Source organism: Camelus dromedarius, chromosome 25, assembly GCF_036321535.1.
Source record: "Camelus dromedarius isolate mCamDro1 chromosome 25, mCamDro1.pat, whole genome shotgun sequence".
NCBI classification, from domain to species: domain Eukaryota; kingdom Metazoa; phylum Chordata; class Mammalia; order Artiodactyla; family Camelidae; genus Camelus; species Camelus dromedarius.
This window is the reverse complement of record NC_087460.1, coordinates 17697161-17718361: the sequence shown is the minus strand read 5'-3', so window position 1 is coordinate 17718361 and position 21201 is coordinate 17697161. Positions and strand designations below refer to the sequence as shown.

At 42.2% G+C, this 21201-nt stretch overlaps 2 protein-coding genes across 5 annotated transcripts in view; one reads left to right on the top strand and one right to left on the bottom strand.

Annotated features, from left to right (window-relative positions):
* Positions 1-41: 41 nt before the first annotated feature.
* MANSC4 (MANSC domain containing 4) lies at positions 42-12830 on the top strand. Of its 2 annotated transcripts, XM_031443883.2 has the most exons (5): positions 42-330; positions 4193-4242; positions 5554-6103; positions 8855-8989; positions 11375-12830. In XM_031443883.2, exons 3-5 carry the CDS (start codon positions 5875-5877, stop codon positions 12046-12048), a joined length of 1038 nt encoding a protein of 345 aa, XP_031299743.2. In that variant the 5' UTR covers positions 42-330; positions 4193-4242; positions 5554-5874; the 3' UTR covers positions 12049-12830. The 2 variants fall into 2 exon arrangements, with proteins under 2 accessions (XP_031299743.2, XP_064335226.1); XM_064479156.1 differs by lacking the exon at positions 42-330 and having other exon boundaries at positions 3101-4242.
* Positions 12831-15341: 2511 nt separating this feature from the next.
* The window catches only part of MRPS35 (mitochondrial ribosomal protein S35), a 30669-nt gene continuing 24809 nt past the window's right edge, over positions 15342-21201 (bottom strand). For 2 of the 3 annotated variants that reach the window (XM_031443884.2, XM_064479158.1), the window contains exon 8: positions 15342-16483. In XM_031443884.2, coding sequence (XP_031299744.1) covers positions 16214-16483 — 270 coding nt within the window. In that variant the 3' untranslated portion in view covers positions 15342-16213. The remainder of the gene's footprint in view (positions 16484-21201) is intronic. The other variant, XM_064479157.1, reaches the window with a different exon arrangement.

Sequence of the window (21201 nt, the reverse complement as noted above, 5' to 3'; positions counted from 1 at the left end):
GGCTGGGAGGCCGGGGGCCCGGGTGGCGGGACCCAGGAAGGCGCGTCCCCGCGGCCGCCCTCGCAGGCCGGGCGCTGCGACTCCGAGGGCCGCGGCGTCTGCGGTGATGCTCCCGGCGCGCAGGATGCGGGAGGAAGCCGGTTGCCTTCTCTTGCGCGCCGCCTTAGCAGCGCGAAGGGGAGAGCAGAAGAAACGGGCTTTTCTTTTGGAAGGGGATGAAATGAGCCGGGGTCCAGGGAGTCCAGAGGACATCACGTCCGGAATCGCCCAGCTGGACGAGTCCGGCATCGTGTCCCGGGGGGCTGAGGCGCGCGGGCCGTCTCTGGACGTGTAGGTGGCACCTAGGGCTGAGCGTCCTGAGTAGCCATCGGGTAGGAGCCATCTTGCAGGAAGGGGGGGTCCAGCCAGATGCCCAGGTTCTGCGGGACTCAATGCTCGGGGTGCACCCGATGGTTGGGAAGCAGAGGAGCTCATATTTGCTGCTGGGGCCCGTTATCCTTATGCTGCTAAAAGAAAGAAGTACAACTAAACTGAACACAGTTAGATAACGTACCTTCTTGTAAAATATTTTCTAATGGCCATTGCGTTCCCTATTTCAGTTTGGTTGGGTGAACAGGCACAGAATGGTATCTCTGAGCAGAAAGTCTGGTCTCTTTCGCTCATACTTGCCTACAGCGGTGGCTTTTCTTGCCACTCTCACCCCTACCCCTACCCCTGTCCCGCCGGCTGAGAACTGCCTAGAGGAAGGATGCTTCTCGCCCGTCTTCTCCCACCGAACACTGCAAATAGAAACCTCTCCCCCAATAATAAGGACCTTGTGTTGCTCATGAGATAGGAATTAATCCCAGAAAGGGGGAGTGGGCGGTAATCGTTAGGTTATCTTTGAGAAGAAGGAGAGAGAGGACTGGGAGCGAGCAGAGTGTATGTGTTCACTTTTTCTTACCAAAAACCCCTTGGAAACTTTCCCAGACCAAGATTGAGAACCATCTACAGTAGTCCTCAATTTGGAAAGAATATGTGTTTGGACTTTTCTTTTTTTTTTTTTTTTAATTGCAAGCTTCAGTTTTCCTTATGAATGACAACATTGTTAAACAGTAACTTCTTCATAAGTACATTTCCCGTCTTTCAAGCAAGTGATACCTCCTACAGCGCTAACTTTTTATGTTAGGAAGGGAAAGGGTTAAAAATCAGAGAAGAAAGTCATTTCGTAAAATGTGACATCCTTTCAACACACTGTTGGGTTACACTTGTGCTTCTTTTTGTGTAAATTAGCTGTTTCATAGTGAGGTGTTGTCATTCTTTATTTTCTTTATAATACACCATGAATTAGGAACTAAAACTTTAAAGACATAGGAAAAAAAGTTCTGGTAGACTCTAGTGTCTCTGGGAAAAGTAAAGGAAATAAAGATGGACCTATGACTTGCCTCCTTCAAGTTATTTTCTTGGATTCTGGGGAAAACTTCTAGCCTTTACCTTCCTTCACCTGCCCTTTAAATCATTACTGATAAGACTCCTTTCTCACGTGGACCTCTCACACTTCTGTTCTCAATGAGCGTGTAGCCGAGACATCTACGGTTCTTTGGGGTTGAGTGATCATGAATTTAGCAACCTCTTTGGGTAGGTAAAGTTCCACATCCAGCGTTAGGCATTGAGCTGGGAAACTTTTGCCCGGCGGCGCCCCCTGTGTCAAAGAGCCTTGGACCTGGGGTTGATTTGCACCTGCCTCCATCAGCAACAATGCCAGATTCAGTGGGTCAGCCAGGAAGAGCAGGCTCTTAGTCTCTGCTCCGTCCCTTTAGAATCTTCCACCAATGGATGCTTTTGTCTCCCAACTGTCATAGATATGCCTCAGATGGCATTTTCTGGCCTTTTAAAAATAGACCCAAAAAATCATGTGCATTAGAAAGGCAGTTCACACACAGTAATATTATCGGAGTAGATCTCTGGCAGGTAATCTGTGGTTTCAGTTTGACAGCACTGGGCATTTATCCTGTAAGGCCTCTTAAAGATCAAATCATTTTATCAAGGCCCAAATTCAAGTTTTCTGTTAAGCTAGAAATGCAGTCAAATTTATATAAACTCTTTCATTTAAAAAAGACTATTTTTTTCTTTTTTTTTTAATGGAGGTATAGTCAGTTTACAATGTTGTGTCAGTTTCTGCTGTGTAGCATAATGTTTCCGTCATACATATACATACATATATTCCTTTTTATATTCTTTTGCATTATAGGTTACTACAAGATATTGAATAAACTTGTTTATCTATTTTATATATAGTAGTTTAAGCTTCATAAAAATGTTGCTTGTCTATACCTGGAGATTTATAGATCTGTTATTAAGTGATCAGTGAGTAATAAAGACTGGCCTTTGTGGTACTATGATTCACTTCAAACACTTTACATCATGATCTGTTTTACAAAAGACTAAAATAATGGTCAAATAAATGATTTCTTTAAGAATTCTTGGAAAATCTACAAACTACTATATACAGAATAAATAAAGTCCTACTGTATAGCACAGGGAACTATATTCAATAGATTGTAATAACCTATAATGAAGAAGAATATATACATATGTTAACTGAATCACTTTGCTGTACCCCAGAAGGTAACACAACATCGTAAATCAACTATACTTCAATTTTTTTTAATTTAAAAAAAAATAATTTATGGAAAAATATACCTTTTGACCTAGAATGGAAAAATACCAAAGTACAAGATGTTTATTACAGTGTTGCTTTGAATAATAAAGAAGTTGAAAAGTGTTTAGTAATAGTAGTAGCTAATATTTATTGAATGTTTAATATATTTCAGGCATGTTGTAAGTGCTTTACGTGGGTTATAATACTATTTTAAGTATTGTAGGAAGTTGAGGAACAGAAAATTTTGGTACACATGTAGAATGAAATACCATAGAGCTATTACATCTTTGGATGTAGGTTTCTTTAGAGACACTGAGCATATAATTTTCCACTGGACTTTTTAAAAAGAGTTTCTGGAACTATGATTGCATTTTTGTAAAATTGCATATATGTGTCTATTTTTTAATAGAGATGTCTAGAAGGATGTTTACTGAAATGTTAAAATTGGAAGATCTTGAATGGTTATTATTTCTCTTTGTATTTTTCTGTATGGTTTGGATTTTTAAAGTGAATGTATATCAATTTAATAGAAGCAAAATATTTTAAGAAAAAGTAATGACATATTCCAATTTCTCAGGCCCCATTTTTGAAAACGATGTCCACCAATTTTATGACCCGATGAAATGAAAATGTAGATAAACAATTAGCATCTTTAAAATAAGGATGAGATATTGACTGTTATTCAAATGTCTTTTGGATTTAGTAACACCCATGCTATTACTTCACTATCACTTGAAAGTTATTTCTATTTTTTAGTCCCTCCAGTATTTCTAAAACAACTTTGTTTCTTTTTGTTTTTAATAAGCAAGTCCAAATATCTTGCTTTCACTAAAGCACGTGGGGCAGTTTAAATTAGTTTAAAGTAGCGCAGTTCTTGAACGGTTCTATTTCATCCTGGTTGAGCATCTTCTCGTGGGCAAAACATTCGTTTATTTCAACCACTTATTTCAGGGTTTTCCAAAAACCTTAGGAAATCACCTGAGGCACTTTTTATTAAAATAAGAATTCTGGTTCCCACACTAGAGCTACTGAATCAGGCTGGTGGGGTGGGGGGTGATGCTTCTGGTCCACACGTCTCAGTTCTTTTTGAATTCCTCTCTCTGCCCCTGCAGTCTGGTTTTTAATCTCTTCTTTGCAAAATGCTTGGTTCCAAGAAGGTACCTGTTTCCAGGCTCAGTGTTTATCAATCACCCCCAAATTTGTTTTTGTTGTTGTTGTTGTTTAATTTTAAAGCATGCCTTTACACTGAAACTGGTAGATTCTTTAAAATGCAACTTTGATCTCCCCTTGACCATCGTCTGACCGCAAAAGGATTAGACAACTGTGGATTGTTCCATTATGCCTGCAGGGAACATGAGAACTTCAAGGAATTATATGTCACACAAAAGAAACCACATTTAATGTGACTGAAAGATGGAGGTTAGAAGGTCAGAAAGTTGACTTTCCAGTTTATGTTCCCAGGGCATGAACTAATCAAAATGGCTATGGAATCTTGTGATAAAACTGAGAGTGATCTTTTGTTTCTCATCTGTCTTCTTGTTTTGCCTTTAGGAAGCCTCTTTTCTCATTTTCCTTGGAACAGATGAACAGATTATTTGCAGGTAAGCCACTGAAACTTGCTTTCTAAGAGAAGTTCACTAGAATAAAGTATTTATCACTTTTAGTGCATTTTCTGTGGATTATGCAAGGTTAGCAGTTAGTCTGTAATATAATTTTTGCTCAGAAGTGAAATGTTTGTTTTTAAAGCTGTTCAGCCTTTTGAATATCATCCTCTTCATTACCAATTATTAATATTATATGTTTCTAAAAATCAAAAGATTTGATAATTAAGCTATCATTAGGAGACAGGTGGACAGATGAAAGTTCAAAGAATGTTAACATTTTTGTATCAAGTGAGTGAGTGAGTGTGCAAAAAAGTGTGAGAGGAACATAGATCACAGATGAGAGAAAAAGTTTCATCTTTTTTTTTAAAAAGAGAGCAGTACATTACTTTATGTCCCAAACTAATTACCACTAATGCTTTGTGTGAAAATGGATACAAAAAAAGCAACAGTTCTATGCTTTGAACTAATTTCATCTTGGATATTATGGGATATGGAACACACGATCTTCACCAAAGTAGGCCATTTTCAGTGCCTTAAATATTTTTTCAAATGCTTTGGCATTATCATTAAAGCTACTTTATTAATATTTAGAAGTTTAAAACTTTTTTCCTAATGCGCATTTCTGGCTTCTGCATCTGCTTCTGAGGTGCATATACTTTTATGTCTGTGCTTCACAAAGTCTTCTTTGTAACTTGAAAACACAAATATCAGAAAACAGGCAACCCCCAGTTTGAACATCTTCCCAATCTTCACTGTAAATTATGCTCTTTTTTCCTTGATTGAACAAAATATACTTAAATGGGGGTTCCATCTACAATTTAAGGATATTCTTTTGGCTGGATCTTTCATCTTCTTTGAAAAAAGCTTGTGGCTGACCTTTGCAAAAAAAAACGCCTGGCCCCAAGAAATGACTAGTATTCATAGTCAGTGTTTTTAAAATCACCGCAAATTTTTAAATTTTTATTTTATTTTGAGTTTTCATCTACTTTTCAGATTTTTTTTTTTTTTAGTAAAAGCAAAAAATTTAAACCAGTGCTTAAATTAGTTTTCTAATGAATCTGAATACATTTCAAAGAAAAAAAAAAAGATGACTGAAACAAACAAAATAATCTGCCGGCACAAGTTTCTTTAAAAAACCATACAGAGGCGCCCTTACAAAATGATGTCTTGTTTCTGGTGAAATGGATCCTCCCTTTATCTGACGTCAAGTGACTAAACCATTGTTTTCTCCAGAAAGACTCTTGGCTAGGATTTCGACTTGTCTTTATATTTACTTAGTAAAAGGTGTCTGTGACTATTCGCTTTTAGAGAAGGAAGAAAGGCAGAGGGGAGAGTCTACGTCTTCAAGAAGCTAAGGGACAGAGTCTTGACATGGCCTGGAAAGCATTCAGAATTAACCCCAGCAGGTCAAATGTTCACCCAGGGCACAACTGGGAAGAAACAAAAGAAAACTCAATGTGCCGTCAAAGAGCCGCTTCATTTTTCTAGCAAGTGACCCGCCAGGAAAGGTCCAAGGAAGCTCTCCCTTGGCAACAGCCCTGAATTTCCAGAAACTCTTCTAAACCCTGATGGTCAGCTCCAGCTTCTGCCCGGTCATCAGACTTACTGGCGAGTCTTCATTCCAGGGAAATGCACATGGCGGTGGTGGCAGCGGGCGTGGTGCTGCTCCTCAGCATGGGGTCGACCTCAGAAGCTCTCTGCTCCCCCAACATTTTTTACAGAGGCTGCTGGATCCGTCGCTTCCCAGGTCTGCTAATTGACCTGGAGGAGTCTCAGAAGCTGGGCGCCCAGTTCTTGAAGTATTATTCCGAGAGCACTGGTCAGAAATGCAGCCGGAGCTGCTGTCTGAGGAAGGATGGTAAGTGTTCATGACCCGCCTGAGCAAAAATTGGGGGAAACTTCAAACATGAAGACCTAAGAAAGGAGCCCTAGGCAGAGGGTCCAGTCAACGGTGGAGAAGGTCTGGGGAATATGCCCTGGGATGAGGTGGGGCTGGGCGGTGGGGGAGCGCAGAGAGGGAGACACATTGAGACTGGTTTTGCAGTTGGGGCCAGTGCAGGCTCGGTTTACAAATCTAATCATGACCTAGGAGTCTATGCACCTACAGGTAACAGAGAATCTCTTTTCTTCACTGAAGTGTTAAGTGAAAATATTTCCTTGAGGGCCAACTACCAATATTTCTATGGCTCAGAATACAGCATATATAGTTTCCAAAATATTTATAATAATTTCCTTTTCAAAGCTCTTTTGGTGATATTGATATCATATCACACTTTTAAAATATGCTTTCTTGGGTTGACCAAATGTGGGGTGCACTGAACAGGAATTTAGATTGTGGTTCATGATTTGAAAGAAATAAGGAGATATATGTCAAATAGAAAAACGAAGGAAGGAAGGGAGAGAGGGAGGGAAAGAAAGAAAGGAAGAAATAAATTAAATTTCAAAGTATCCTAGCATGCAGGGTATAGCTCAGTGGTAGAGCGCATGCTTAGCATGTATGAGGTCCTGGGTTCAACCCCCTGGACCTCCTCTAAAAATAAACAAATAAACCCAATTACCTCCCCCCACCAAATAAACAAACAAACAAACATAAGATTTCAGAGTATCCTAACAGCTTTTTTGGTCTGAAATCCAGAATCAAGGTGAACTATCATTCATATAATACGATAATAAGGCCTGTAATTGGGAAAACCTTTCATCGCTGAGGAATTTCAAGTTACGTTTGTCTAAAGACTTTATTTTTTAATTTTCCAAGATTTTGAGAGATGCTTAGAAAGAAACAAGAAAAGCGACAACACTTTACAGTAATTCTCTTCTTGTTCCACACGTTGGTGGTCTGATATTGACGTTAACTGCCGAGGCCTCCTTTCCAATTATCCACGTAAGATTTCCGTGATGCAGACTGGAGCGCCTCAGAGTGTTGAAACTGACTGTCAGGAGACCACAGTGTGAGAAGCTGTCACAGACTAAGTAAGCCCTCAGAAGCTAATCAGGCACAGGTGACAGCAGCTAATTTATTAAAGGGAAATTTTTTGAAAAGATAGCAAATCTGGGTATTCAGCTTGCAGATGCTTCTCACCCCGTAAGCCTTCACTGAAAGGAGATGAGGGAGGAGTGGTACCTTTTCAACCTTTTCCTGGGACGTGGATTTACCTGACTCTCCACATGAGAGATGCTGTGGCCTCTGGACTTCCAGGGGTACTAGAAGCATCTAATAGAATTCCAAGACTTCAGAGCCCCCGTGGCTTCCACGTTGTGGCTTTCTTTCTCCAGATGAAGAAAAGGGATGAACGTAGAGCCCAGTTTTTAGCTGGAAGCCAGAACTTTAAAATGACACAATCCTGTAATAGCTAACCTGCTCAGAGCTGGGACTCTGAAATGGACATGCAAAATGTCAAACATCTTTAAAAATTGCTCCCTACAGCATCAAATACTTTTTTATCAGAAATTTAGATGTCAACATTTGAGTATTTTTTATCTCTTTTCCTTCAGTTTTACAGCACAGTCCTTGAAGAATGCATTTGTAATCTGTAATACATTAGCAATGTATCGTTAATTGACTTTCGTTCTATTCTTTCTCCTGGAAAAATAAAGAGTGCAGAAACATGGGGTGTCCCAGAAGTCATGGGGGGAGGCGTCACTCTCGCAGTTAACCTTACACAGAAGCCAGGCAGGTTCTGGCCACAATTCCACAGCAGTTGTAGGCATACTCTGAGATCTGGTAATCATACACTATCCCTCTGTAATCTCATTTTATTAAAGAAGCTGATACCTTTGGGCCAATGAATATTCCCTACCACATGGTTCCCACTGCACTGCAGCAGGAAGAAAATCTGTGTTGCACTTCAGGGAGGACAGACTGAGGATCTGCACTCAACCAATGGTTTTTCCAGAAATAACACCATGTGTTTTAAGGAGCCAGTTTACTTAGGACAGGGGAGGCAGCATGAGCAAGTGATGTACCCCTACCCACTGGAGTTCCTAATGCTAGCAGCCTTGTCTGTCTGCTCCCTTCCTCTTCGAATGACACTGATTAGCTTTTCACTGGACGTGGTTTTGCAGCCTGGGGCTGGTGCACACCTGCGGTCGGGGTCAAAGTCATGTTCACCCAGCCTGCTGCCTTCACACCACCTGGGCCTCGCCCAGCAATGAGGTCATCCCTGTTTCTGCCCTTCCTGTTACTCTCCCTTCTGTGACAGCATTTGTCCATTTATTTGCCAATTTCTTTCTCTGGTGGACTGCGGTGCCTTAGCATTCCGAGAGGGTATTACACCTAGAAATGTGATATGTATAAATCCCCACAGGTTTGTTTGTAGCCAACTGAACTTCTCATGAACAAAAAACACTGGGACTGGGAAGCATTCCAGGCAACCCGGTGGAGCATGGAATGTGTGGAAGACTACTCAGAGAAAACCAGTAGATATTTCCTGTTGAAACGGCATTTTCCCAGAGTCATAGTTCCTGTAGTTCATAATGTCAGAAGTATGAACATAGCCCTGCAACGTACCATTAATCCCAGGTTCTTGAAAGAAATGTCAGCTACGCAGAGATCAGCAGGCGGGAGGAATCAGGCCCGTCTGCAGATGTACGTTGCCTGCTTCCTTTTCAGTTTCCTGTAACTTGGCTGTCTTCTTCCACGACCCCATTCATGACAATGTCAACTGTCTGCATGTCCACTGCCCAACCCTGGACAGCTGCATATTGGAGCCTGGAACCAGTGCCATTTTATACAACATAACAGACGGTAATGATCCATGTACTTTGTATGTATTTTGAAGAATGTTGGTAATATTTTAGTAGAGGTGTGTAACCTAGAAATGGGCTGACGGTAGCCACGGATGAATCTCTAGATCATTATTTTCTGGTGAACTCTGTCTGGAAAAGTCTGGGGCTTCCAGGGCAGAAAACTAAGAAGAAATTCCCTTTAGTTTGGCATGATCATCAGCAATGAGTGCACCCTGGATAACAAATCATATGTGATTGAACAGGATTCAAAAATGAACACATTTATCCCAAGAGCCTTCAGCCAGAGCCAAAGTAGGTATTTCTACTACAGTAGTTAAAGATGCCACTAGGAAATAAAGAAAATGCTGAGTGTGAGTTGTGAGGGCATCTGACACTATGTACAAAGATGTTACAAATACTCACGTGAGGGGCGGGGAAATGCACTTCCTGCCACACAGCAGGGTATCACTGGTCCCACGATAACCAGGGCATTTTACTTTAGAAAAATACATACTTAAGTGTCCTTTGCCCGTGTATGTAATCTCAAGGTACAAATGAGTAAACATCAAAGAATACATTTTTGCCACCACAGTACAAAGGAGGTAAACGTCTTCGTCAACCTGAACTTACTGAACACGGAACGCGCCGGGCTGTGCGCAGCACTGCAGGAGACTGCGGCCATGTCTCTGCCCTCGAGTTCCTTAAAATCTAGTTGATGAGACACGTCTTACAATTAGTGTGAAACTAGTAAGTAAATACAAAAATGTGTGATGCTGCCTCAACCAGCTGCCAAGGCTCAAAAGCAGGAGAGGCTAAAGAAACCTCGATTATTCAGAGGAGGCTTCACGGAAGAGGCCAGGGAGAGGCAAGAGGAGGAGCCCGTGTCATACTTGGGAAAGTAAGGAAACTGATGTGGCTACAATACGCGGACATCTAGGGCTACAGGGGACATACGCGTGAGATAGGTAGGCCAGGTGACAAAAGGACAGAGGAGAGTTTTGGTTTAACTTTGTCAGAAATATGGAACCAACAAAAGTATTTAATGAGAAAAAGCTATCATTAAAGTGATGTGTCTGGTTATCTTAATCTAGGAGAATTAGATGCATGGTGCAGGTTAAAAAATGCAGTCAGGGCAATGTTACATCTGGACAAGGTGATTGTAGTTGCGACAAAGAGAAGGGGTGGTTACCAGCATATTGGGAAGGAGTTGAAAGGCACTTGGTTACTTTTTGGATAAAGAAAAAGGAGAGAACGGAGGAGCCAAAAATCCCTTTGCAGTGCCGAGTCCAGCATGAGTGACAGAAGAATGACGACGCTGCTGAACAAGGCGAGGGGGCAGGCAAAATGATGGCCTTGAGAATGTTCATGAGGATGTGGGATGTCTAAGTGGGAACCTCGCCAGAGCACAGGAGAAACGAGATCAGAGCTCAAGGAGGGAGAAACTGGGGATGTGGATTTCAGGGCCATCCGTGTAGTGGTGACAGTTGGTGAGGACAATCTCTTTGGAGGGGGTTGGTATGGGATGAAGAGAAATACAGCAGAAAACCAGGGACTAACGACTGTGGAAACCGCACAACCATTAGGACCTGGGAGAGAACCAGCAAAACAAAGAAAAAACAAGAGGCAGGCAGTCCGAGGTAACGTGCCAGAGGAATGTGGGGTCCAGGGAGTCATGGGAGAAGAATTCAGGCAGAGGATGGCCAGCAGTCTCGGGGACAAGAGAGAAGCCAAAGCAGTGAGACACAAGTGATCAGGAAATAAGGAAAGCAGAATTTTGGCAGTTTGGGAGAATGGAAACAAGATTCAGAAGGCACAAAACAGTCAGAAAGGAAATGCAGGAAGTGGACATTGCTGTGTTGGGAGGAAAAGAGAACAGGGAGAGACTGAAAGGGAAGCAGTGTGACCACCATCAGGGGAAGCGGAAAGCTGCTGAGAGCTTTCGAAGTCAGAGAGAAAGGAGTTAGTTTACAAGAAAAGAGAGCACACTGAAGACCCGCAGGCACCACCTGGAAAGGGATGAGACTTTCGGCTCTGCTAATTTTAAATAGTTCCACATCTCAGGCCCCATTTTAACGTTAACACGTTAAACATATCAGATGGTTACTGTTTCTGCAGCCCCTGCCCTAACCCTGCTGTTGTTGCCCCCAAAGCCCCAGCGGACACAACGTTTTCTCCACCTTGTAGCCAAGTTCCATCACAACAGAAACTGCCTTAGAAAGTTAAGATGAATTCTGATGTGGCCGCTGTGTCTCCGAGCCTAGCGGAAGTATACAGCAGTGGAACTTGAAATTAGCTTAGTTCAATAACCATAGTGGCAAAATCCAAGACTTCTCCAAATGGTGCTCAAAGGTCCTCTCTTTTAAATTAAAAATACAATTTAAACAATGCTTTGTCTATCTTTCAGGTATAGATCCAGACTTGCTGGTGTTTGAACAGTCACTGCCCACATATCTAAATACTCGTTCTTCCTCCAATACGTGGGAGAGACTAAGGATTCTAAAAACTATGAATTTAGATAAACAACAAGCCACCGAGATACACCAAATGCTACCGTCAATGGAGGCTCCATCGTCAACCACACGTCAAGATTTGGTCGCAAACACCACCACCACCAGGTATTCAAAGGAATTAACCACAGACTCCTGGGCAAGATTCATTTCCCTGAACGACGCCACTACCGCAAAAGTAAATGTGGTGTCACCCAGTACTGAGTTCATCGGCAATCCAGATAACAAGACTGTTTCTCCTTTCTTTGTGCCCATAGACACAAAACTGTCTCATATGCCTATTCCATCCCGACTCAACAGCAGCAAACAACTACTGAACAAAACCAAAGGGTACAGCAGCAGAAACCAGACAGCTGAGAGTGAGGACCCAGCAGCTGACGGGGCGCCTGGGACGTCCGCGACGTGGCTGGTTCCTGTGGCCCTCGGCACCTCTGTCGTCTTTCTCTGCTGTTGTGTGGTCATCCTGGTATCTGGGTTCTGTCGAAGGCGGCAGGGCCAGTACAAACCAGGACAGAGAAAGTCGGGATCCAGGCAGATTAAAAAATGTACCATTCTGAAGGAGAGATCCTGAGAGTAAAAGATGGGAGCAGTGTAGCTTTCAAGAGTATCATTTTTAGTTTTCCGTAAGACGAGGGCAGTTTGGTTTAAAAAAAAAAAAAAGCACAGATGCCCATTCATACCAATCTCTAAAAGGCCCATGTTTGATATTTTTATTTATTTTTTTGAATAGTGCACACTTTGCCAGAGTTCCAAAATTCTGACCCCTGCAGTGATTTAGCACCATGTGGGTACAGCTCTGAGTGCTGTACATGTATAAATTTGTTGAATCCTTACAACTCTGAGTTAGCTATACTATTACTAACCATGATACTGTTACCATCCCATTTTACAGACAAAGAAACTGAGGAGCAGAGAGGCTAAGTTTCTGCCTAAGCTCACACGGCTAGGATGTAGGGAAGCCAGGACTTAGGAGACAATCTGGTTCAAAAGTCCAGGCTTGAAATCACTGTTGGACTAAAAGCCTCCATTTCCCTAATAAGCATGGAAAAAAGATACAGGAAGACACTGTAACATCATACTTGTCTCCCATCAAGGTCAAATTATTGTCACATACGTTAATGAAATCTTTTAGTGGTTTAAGCAAAAAAACATTCTAACCAATTATAGTTACTAACCTATGAGCAAAAGTTTGCTGATTTTTACTTAATTTTCTGTGTTCAATTGATGAGTTTTTCTCAATCCTAATCCATCATCTTTTTTCTAAAATTGGCCTGGCTTTCAGTAATTATGGCACTGAGATCTTTGAGTTTTCTGTTGACTTCTGCTGAATAAACCTTGGCAGTTTAGTTCACATCCCTCGGTTGTATAAACTGTTTTCCCAGGTGGAAATGTTAGCCCTGGGTATTTCAGCTCCGTCCACTTCTCACAACAGACACACCCCTAAATCTTAGACTCTCCAGTATAGAAAATTGTAATTCAAGTCTCGGTGATTTAAAATTTTAGGCCCTTAATCTCATCCCTGAAAATCTTTTTAAATATGAGAACAGACATTAAAAGGCAGCCATTAAAGATAATGAACAGGTGAGAGGAAATTCTGTTACCAAGTTAATAAAACAGTTGTTTTATTCTGTCCCCTCAGAATAACCACAAATGAAAGCCCGAATTAAAAAATTTAATCAATTTACTTTAATTTGCTATTCATAATAAATGCCATAAATTTGTTTCTTAATGCCTTAGGAACAAAACCATGCAATTTGGGGGGCCGTGGTGGGGGTAGATATCAAGATTCAAATGATCCTAAAGTGATACATAAATTATTCAGGAAGCTGTCTTTAAAAATTACTTGTCCATATGTAAAAGACTACTTACTTTTCTTTCAAGTATATGCAAACTGTTTAAAGCTTTCCCAACAAACTAGAGCTGCCAGAAAAGGGGGGGGGGGTCTCATCCTTGAGGTTTCTCAGAATTTTATTCATTCCCCAAAATTGATATTGTTTTATAGTAATGACTGTAATTTGGGGAAAAGCATATTTACCTTTGTAAGAAAACAAACTCATACTCCTCTTCTTCAGCCCCTACCTTCCACCATCACATAAACTGAGTAAACTTCGACTGGAGAGGCAACCTGAACAGTCAGCCAAGGAGCAAGACCGACTGGGCCTAGAAACCATGTCCTTAACTGGAAGCAGAAGGGACCAAAGAGAACTTCTGAAAAGAATTTAAAACTTTTAAAGAAACAGAGATCTGAGGGCCCGGTCAACAGCTAAGGATAAGGTTGTTACACCCAATTAGGAAGTGACCATGACGTGGAAGTCTTTCCAGCACTGAAAGTAGCCAGAAATTTGGGGGGGAAAAATAGTCTATAATAGTCCAGTATTATATTTACCAATTTTGGAAACAAAACATGCCAAGAAAAAACTAAAGCACCATACAATTAAGAAAACAGGTTTGCTCTACTTCTTACGTACTATGTAATTCTAGAGGGGGGAGCGAAAGTGACTGTGTATCAACACAGCAAAGTGTCCCCTAGAATCCTCATTATCAGGATGAAAATGATGTTCATGGTATATACTGGGTCAATTAATAACTTAAAGGACAAGAATCTAATGACAAGTAGTGCTGATTAGTTATTGCTAATGTCACAATGACAGCAAATTGCTACCCTTTTCAGGCAGTTTTGTATCCATCTTACAGCTCTAAGATTTTGCCGTTAGGCGTCAAGGCCACAGCCCCAGCCTTTAGGTCAGTCGCTCAGAGTTAGCCAAACTGCAGAGGCTGGAAGAGCACGGCCTTCTACGAGGCCGCCCTTACTCCTGACACCAACTGTAAGTTCGGAGGAGTGGGAGGGGCCCCAAAACACTTGCAGGTTCGGTAACTCACTAGAGGAATTCACACTCAGTGAAAGCTGTTACGCTCAGTTATGGTTTACCACAGGGAGAGGATACGGATTAAAACCAGCCAAGGGAAGAAGCACCCAGGATGAGGTTCTGGCAGGTTCCAAACTCACAGCTCCTGGCGTCCTCTGCCCATGGGGGCAGGACACAGCACACTCCCAGTGCTAGTGTGTGACGGGAAGCCCAGCGCACTGTCAGCCAGGGAAGCTTACCTAAGCCTCAGTGTTTACTGAGGCCCCATTAACACAGGTGTGACTGACCAGTTACCTGGGCAGATGGTCTCAGCTGCCAGGTGGACTGATTTACCAGGTGACTCAAAGCTCCCCACCCTAGACATCTGGTTGGCTTTTCTGGCATGCCGAAGACGATCAGGTGTAGCCAGCCCACCCTAAAATCCACTGCGACCAAGTCCTGCCCTAAACAAAGACACCTGATGAGGTACGACAGAGTACCTCCCAGGAGCTGAGGGGAGAGGCCAGGCCTCTCTCTGCGCCAGGTTCTTTACTGCACATCATTACTCCATCCGCTTCCATCTGCATGGCGCTGGTCCTACAGGACCGGGACCCTAGTCTCCCACCTCGTCACATGTTCTCAGATGACCACCTCTCCTGAGCTTCTGCTGTTTCCAGATGTTTCTTTCTTCAATATTGTTTCCGCATCTGAATTTTACTTAACTGAGTCTCTAAGAAATGTAACATTTCAATACTTTTAGTATGCTTTAAACCTGATCAAAAATTCAGTTATTTCTACTTTGTATTTTATTTGCTATTTCCATCCAATAGAATACAACACACCTCCACTTCCTTTTTGTGCTCAAGGCCCTACTGTCCTTTTAACCTACAAACTCCAGGCCTTGCTGATACCAAATCATACCTTCAATTTATTAAAAACTCTTTCAGGCAATTGTTTTGAAATTCCTTTTGGCATTTTATGTTCTCTAATTTCGTCAAGCAGAGTAAGTTTTAGGCAATTACCAACCTGAATAATTCCTTTATTTTGATTTTAAGTTAGTCACTTGTCAACTACTTTTAAAGAAATTACTTAACAGACACTTAAAAATACTGAAGTGACAGCTAAACTGAATGAAATGTTTCTTAAGGCAGTTATCCTTTTGCCATTTACTCCAATTAAATACAAGGTCCTTATACCTCATCTCTGTCCCGAGCTGTGGAAGTTCTAGCTGGGGCATCCAGAGAGGCGAATACTATACCAGCTGATCTCCATTTCCACTTGTCTGCAAGCTTGGGCTTGGAAAAATGAGCTGCAGAAAATGTGAAGCGGAACGCCAAGCAGAACTGAATCAACATAAAGTGACCCCAAAACAGGCGGATGGAACAGACTTTCTGGGTTAGAAGATACTGCCAATGACCTGTTTCTCATCCGTCAGCATCTGCCAAAAAAACCGGTTAGGGAGACAGTAGTAATGTAAACACCGCACTGAATTTCAGTCAGCGGGCTGGGTTCTGGGCCTAGCTTCCCAAATAACCAAAATCTTTATGCAAAAGCAACCAATGAGTGATAATTTGTAGGGAAAGAAACATAGCAGGTGATAAAATAACAAAAAATGTATATGTATGAATACTAAATTTGTTATGGAAGGAACAAAATCCAAGCACTTTAGAACCGGAGGAAATCACATCTAATCAGTCTGACCACCCCAGACTTCTGAAAATCATTGAAAACTTTTGGACAATCATTGCCATTGTGCATTAGGATGAAAGGAATAATATTAACTCTGATGTAAAACAATGGTTTCTTTCAAACATTTTCAACTTTATATCAGCTTAGATGATTAGATATATGTCATAAAATTAATAAATCAAGGCAATTTTTCTACATAATTCATGTCAAATTTAATAGTTTCTTCACTGATTCTTTGTACTGAGAAAGGGTATTTTCATTGTCCCCCTCATTCTTAAGACTAACAACAGACTTTCTATAATCCTCAACTTCTTTAGTAGCCAGGAGTTCTTCTTTACTTAATTCCAGATTTTTCTCAGCAGCTTTAATCTGGAGAAGTGTTTCCAGGATGTTTTTCTCTGAGGAGCTATTTTCCCACACATACTCTTCCATGTCTGCTTCAGTCTTCTTTTTCTCCCATTCTTCCATTTTCTGAAAGGTAAAAAACAAGTCCCGAATTTGGAGAATTATCATCCACAGTCTGGTCAACACCGTACGTGCACTGTGACCCACCTCCCGTCCCCAGCATGGCTGTGCCCCTGCACCAGCAGCTGCGGGCCGCACACTCCAGTCTTCCTTACCACCCGCTAACTCCACCCACATGGGTTACACATCACCTGCCTTGCAAGCTGCACTTACAAAGCACTGCTGTTTCCCGAAATATACAGAAAACCCCCTCCCTCCTCACAGCCTTCTAGTCCCTAAACTCTAACACACCAACCCTTTAAATTTCTGAGGTTAAAAATAATGAGAGCTGAAAGGAGACGGTACTTCTCTCTGTAACAAGCCTGTGGGGCTGACAGGGAAGACCAATTATTATAATAATATTTAAAACATAAAGTACGTGTGATTTTTAGTCATAATGACTTCGTATCTTCTGGAATTTTGTTATAATCTTTATTTTCTGTTCCGATAATGGAAATAACTTTTGTTACTATTCTTTCTTACAAAAATTACTACCGGTTATTTAGGGAACACTGGTGGGGTAATGAAATTCAGATTTAGGATTTAAATGAAGATGTAACATTCTGTGAAAAAAATCAGGCAACACAGCTAATACGTAACATGCCCTGGTTCACAGAAGTGCTTCATACCAGCCACATTCTTTCCAAATTAACACATAACAATATTCTGAGCCGTAGGCTATTACAAAATGATCCACTAGTCTCAACAATTTTTGAAGGTTGTAAACCCCCAAATTATAGTTTTTTAAAGTATTAAAAGTTAGGTAGATTTGTAAGGCTATCAGAAATATTTAAATCTGAAAACTGCTCTTGAAACAGACCTCAGCTTGAGCAGACAGAGCTCCAAGGTCCTCAGAACCAAGTGAGCACCTGCCAGGAGATAAGCAGCGTCCACCCGTGCCACCCGCATCCCCACCCCGACTCCAGGCACCCACAGAGAGAGAAAAGCACCGAACACCATCCCTCCGAGGATAAGGAGGGGCCCCACCAACGGCAAGCAGGCCACTGGGGATGCCGCCGACTCAGCGAACCCACTCAGATCACTGAAGCCCAGGAAAGAAGCTCCCCCACCACAGACCCACGAGGAGAAACCCTCCTTCAGTCCGTCTCACCGTGTACCCTCTCCTACCAGGGAAACAGGAGGTAGGGTGTTTCCTCAGATCCCAAATTCCTTGGCCAAAGTAGGGTGTCTGTCTTCGCAGCTCCCCTTTGTCTGCTCCACCCGCTATACTGAATTTACGGCCGAGGACAGTGTTCCTACTTGTGTTCTAGAAACATCTTATGCAGGTGAGGATCAACTCTGTGCCTCCTTTCTACCTGGTAGGGAGGCTTTAAGCTTGGCAGAGGGGGCAGGCATAATGTAAAATAACTTCTTGTTGTGCCCCACCCCAACAAGCCTGTCGCAAATAACTTCTAACAGCCAAACTCTGAATTTATACGTTACAAAAAAATAACCGACAAAATTACCCTTCTCTACCTGATTTTTACTGTAATATGTAAGGAAAGAATAAATGTCACCCCTTGAAAAACGAAATGCCCTACATTAAGTACATCATTGGGCCTACCTACTCTTGCCAATGCTGTAACTGTTTCAAGATGATGTCATAGCTTCTTCATGATTCTAACTTACAAGTGAAGTACACTTAATTGAAGAGGTCAACAAATACATTTTATAAAGCGTTAAGCAAAATTATCACTCCATCGCACTCTGAACGGTTAGAAGACAAGCAACTAAGAGACTCAGCTGTTTAAAAAACTATGTATTTCACCTAGGTTTACCTGGACCTTTTGAACTAGTTTGAAATGGATGCTTAACCAGAGGCGATGACCAAAGTAAATCCACTCACAATGTCAACGTTTTTAACTCCTCCCCTTACGTTTGGTATATACAGTTCTGGACTGCACTGGCTTGCCGAGGCGTGTTTACAGGCGTGCCGTGATGCTGACTCCAGCGGGAGCCTGGAGCGGCAGGGGCCCCCGCAAGCGTCCTCCTCCGTTCATCTCAGTAAGGACTTTTCTGTGTGCGCACCGACAGCAAAGAGGTTGGGAAATCCTACCCTACAGGATAATGTCCATTTACATTTACTGCTGTTCTAAACAGTCACTGGTAAGGGACAGCCACCAAATTCTGTGAAGGGCACAGCCTGCTACTCCTCCCATACAGATGCAATGCAGTGTGGGCCTCGGCCACCAGCTAAACAGAACTCACGTTCTCCACATACTCCAGCTTTACGATCCAACTCTGCACAGCTGAAATAAATTCTGAGACGATAATAGTAACAATCCCCCCAAACTGAATACCTGCTATATACCAGGCACCTCAGACACGTCTATGTATGTATTACCTAATATAGTCCTTATCAAGACCTGCTGGATTAGACTGTAACATCTCTACAGACAGAACATATCACAGAAGTTAAACAGAGGGCCACAGTCACCTGGGGATGTTTCAGATTTCAAAATTTTTTGTATTTTAACTTGTAAAGTGCAGTTGCCATGTATTAACTTTAAAGCATAAACAACAGTATATTCAATCTATGGAGGGGGGAATTAAAAATACCAAAGGAAGCTCAGATCGATCATCATTCAGGCAGGGCCTGATTAGTTTACAGACTTCTATTTTAATGCCTTGACCTTGAGACACTTACAAGTTAACCATTTAACGTTATGTATGTGTGTGTATAATACACATACACATACACAGTCTCTCCTTCCCGGCCTACAACGAGAGTCTGCCGACCACAACCCTGGAGGAAGCAACCTTCCACCCCACACGATCCTGTTCCCTTGTCCACACAGCTGGCTCCATTATTCATTCTCCCATCCGTTCACTCGGGACATGTTTATTGCACAACTACTGTCCCAGGCGCTGTGCTGCCCTGGGGCTGCCGGCCTAGCAGGGGCCTTGGAGGTGAGCAGGAGTCAGTCAGGTGACGCCTGGGGTCCCCGTAGAGGAAAGAGCGTCCACAAAGGCTGGAGGCAGGAAGCTTAGTACGTTCGGGGCTGAATGAAGGCCAAGGTGAGGAAAGTGGCAGGGAACGAGTAAACAGCTCACATACATGAGTTCATCTAACTTTCACAACAACCCTAAGGTAGTACTATTACCATCTGTTTTGCAGACCTGGAAATTGAAGCCCAGAGCAGTTAAATAATCTGCCCCAAATCATGCTGCTGCTTAGTGATAATACATGTTCCAAGGAACACAGAGACGTGGTAAAAAGAACAGAAGAATAACGGAAGTTGAACCTATCAGCTCTTCTCTCTTTGTAAGCATAAATTCCATACGAAGGAAAACACAGTAGCTACTTCACGCAGCGGTCAGTGAATTCTGATGTAACAGAAGGCAAAGAACCATCTGTTCCACCAAACACACACACGTGTCACCTTCTGCCGTCTTATTTACAACTCCCTCTGCCGGGGGCATGAATCACAGTAATATTCCACTTCTCATGATGACAAGTGAGGCACTGTGCTAGATGAGGGAAAACAGTTTACCTATTCAAAAAAAACAAGTTATTCGAGAGTCATAAAAAACGCGAAGAGGTAAATATCCACAATGGATAAAAAATTCACTGCCAATTCATCTAGTTACCAAAGCTAAGTTTTTAACTATATCAAGGAATTCAATTCAAATCAGAGTCGGTTTTGTTTTTTTTTTTAAATTCACTGCTGATATGGCAGACATTGTACTAGGTCCCAGGGATAAAGATGAATGAAACACACAGTCCTTGTCCTGAGTGACCTTGCAGTCGGATGGAGTCAGGCAGACATGTACACAGCCAATTACCAGAAATGTTAACTGCTGGAGGGAGGAGGGGGAAAGGATGGGAGGAAACATCTAAGAGAGGTTACATCTGAGGTGTATTACAGTATGCACATGAATCTGCAAGGCTGATCAATCTGAAAATAGGTTATAAACAAAGAGAAGAGCACATGCAGAGGCATGAAAGAACACATGACGCTCATCGTGGTACCGGATGTGTCGCCCACATCTCCGGAGGAGCTGGTAATGAGGAGGCCAACTGCCGTGAACAGACACACTGAGGAGTCTGATTTTTTACCTAGGTAACTGGGAACCACTGAAGGATTTTATAAAGGAATGTGATACAACAGGCTTGTTTTTTAGAACAATTACTTTAACAGCAATATGGACGATGGATGAGACAGGGAAATCAATAAGACTATTACAGTTATTCAGGTGAAAATGATGAAGCCCCACACTAGGAGAGCAGCAGTAGCGATAAAGAGGAGAAAGCAGTTTGAACAGACATTTAACAGCTAAAATGGAAAAGACCTGGTGACGTGTTAGGTCTCAGGGGAGAGGGGATGCCCTCTCGGGTTCATGACTTCAGCCACTGGGTGGAACGATCATGAATTTTTCTTAATGGCCTGTAAGTATATGGTCGGCTCCTGCACGAGATATAAAACGAAGCCTTGTCTGAAGGCAAAGGAGTATGAGAAGTGTCACTTCCTTATATCATCAAACCACAGCTGCGAGCTGCCTACCAGCCACAGCAAGTCAAAAAGGGTCTATGTATGTCTGATGCACAAATCCTTCCTTTTTCTTGTCCCTTTCATTCTAATTCCCCTATCAGACCCTCAGTGCTGACACTAGACACATGTACAAAAACTGTCTTAAAAGAGATATACCAACCTTCTAATCAGTCTCTTTATTAGTAACACCCA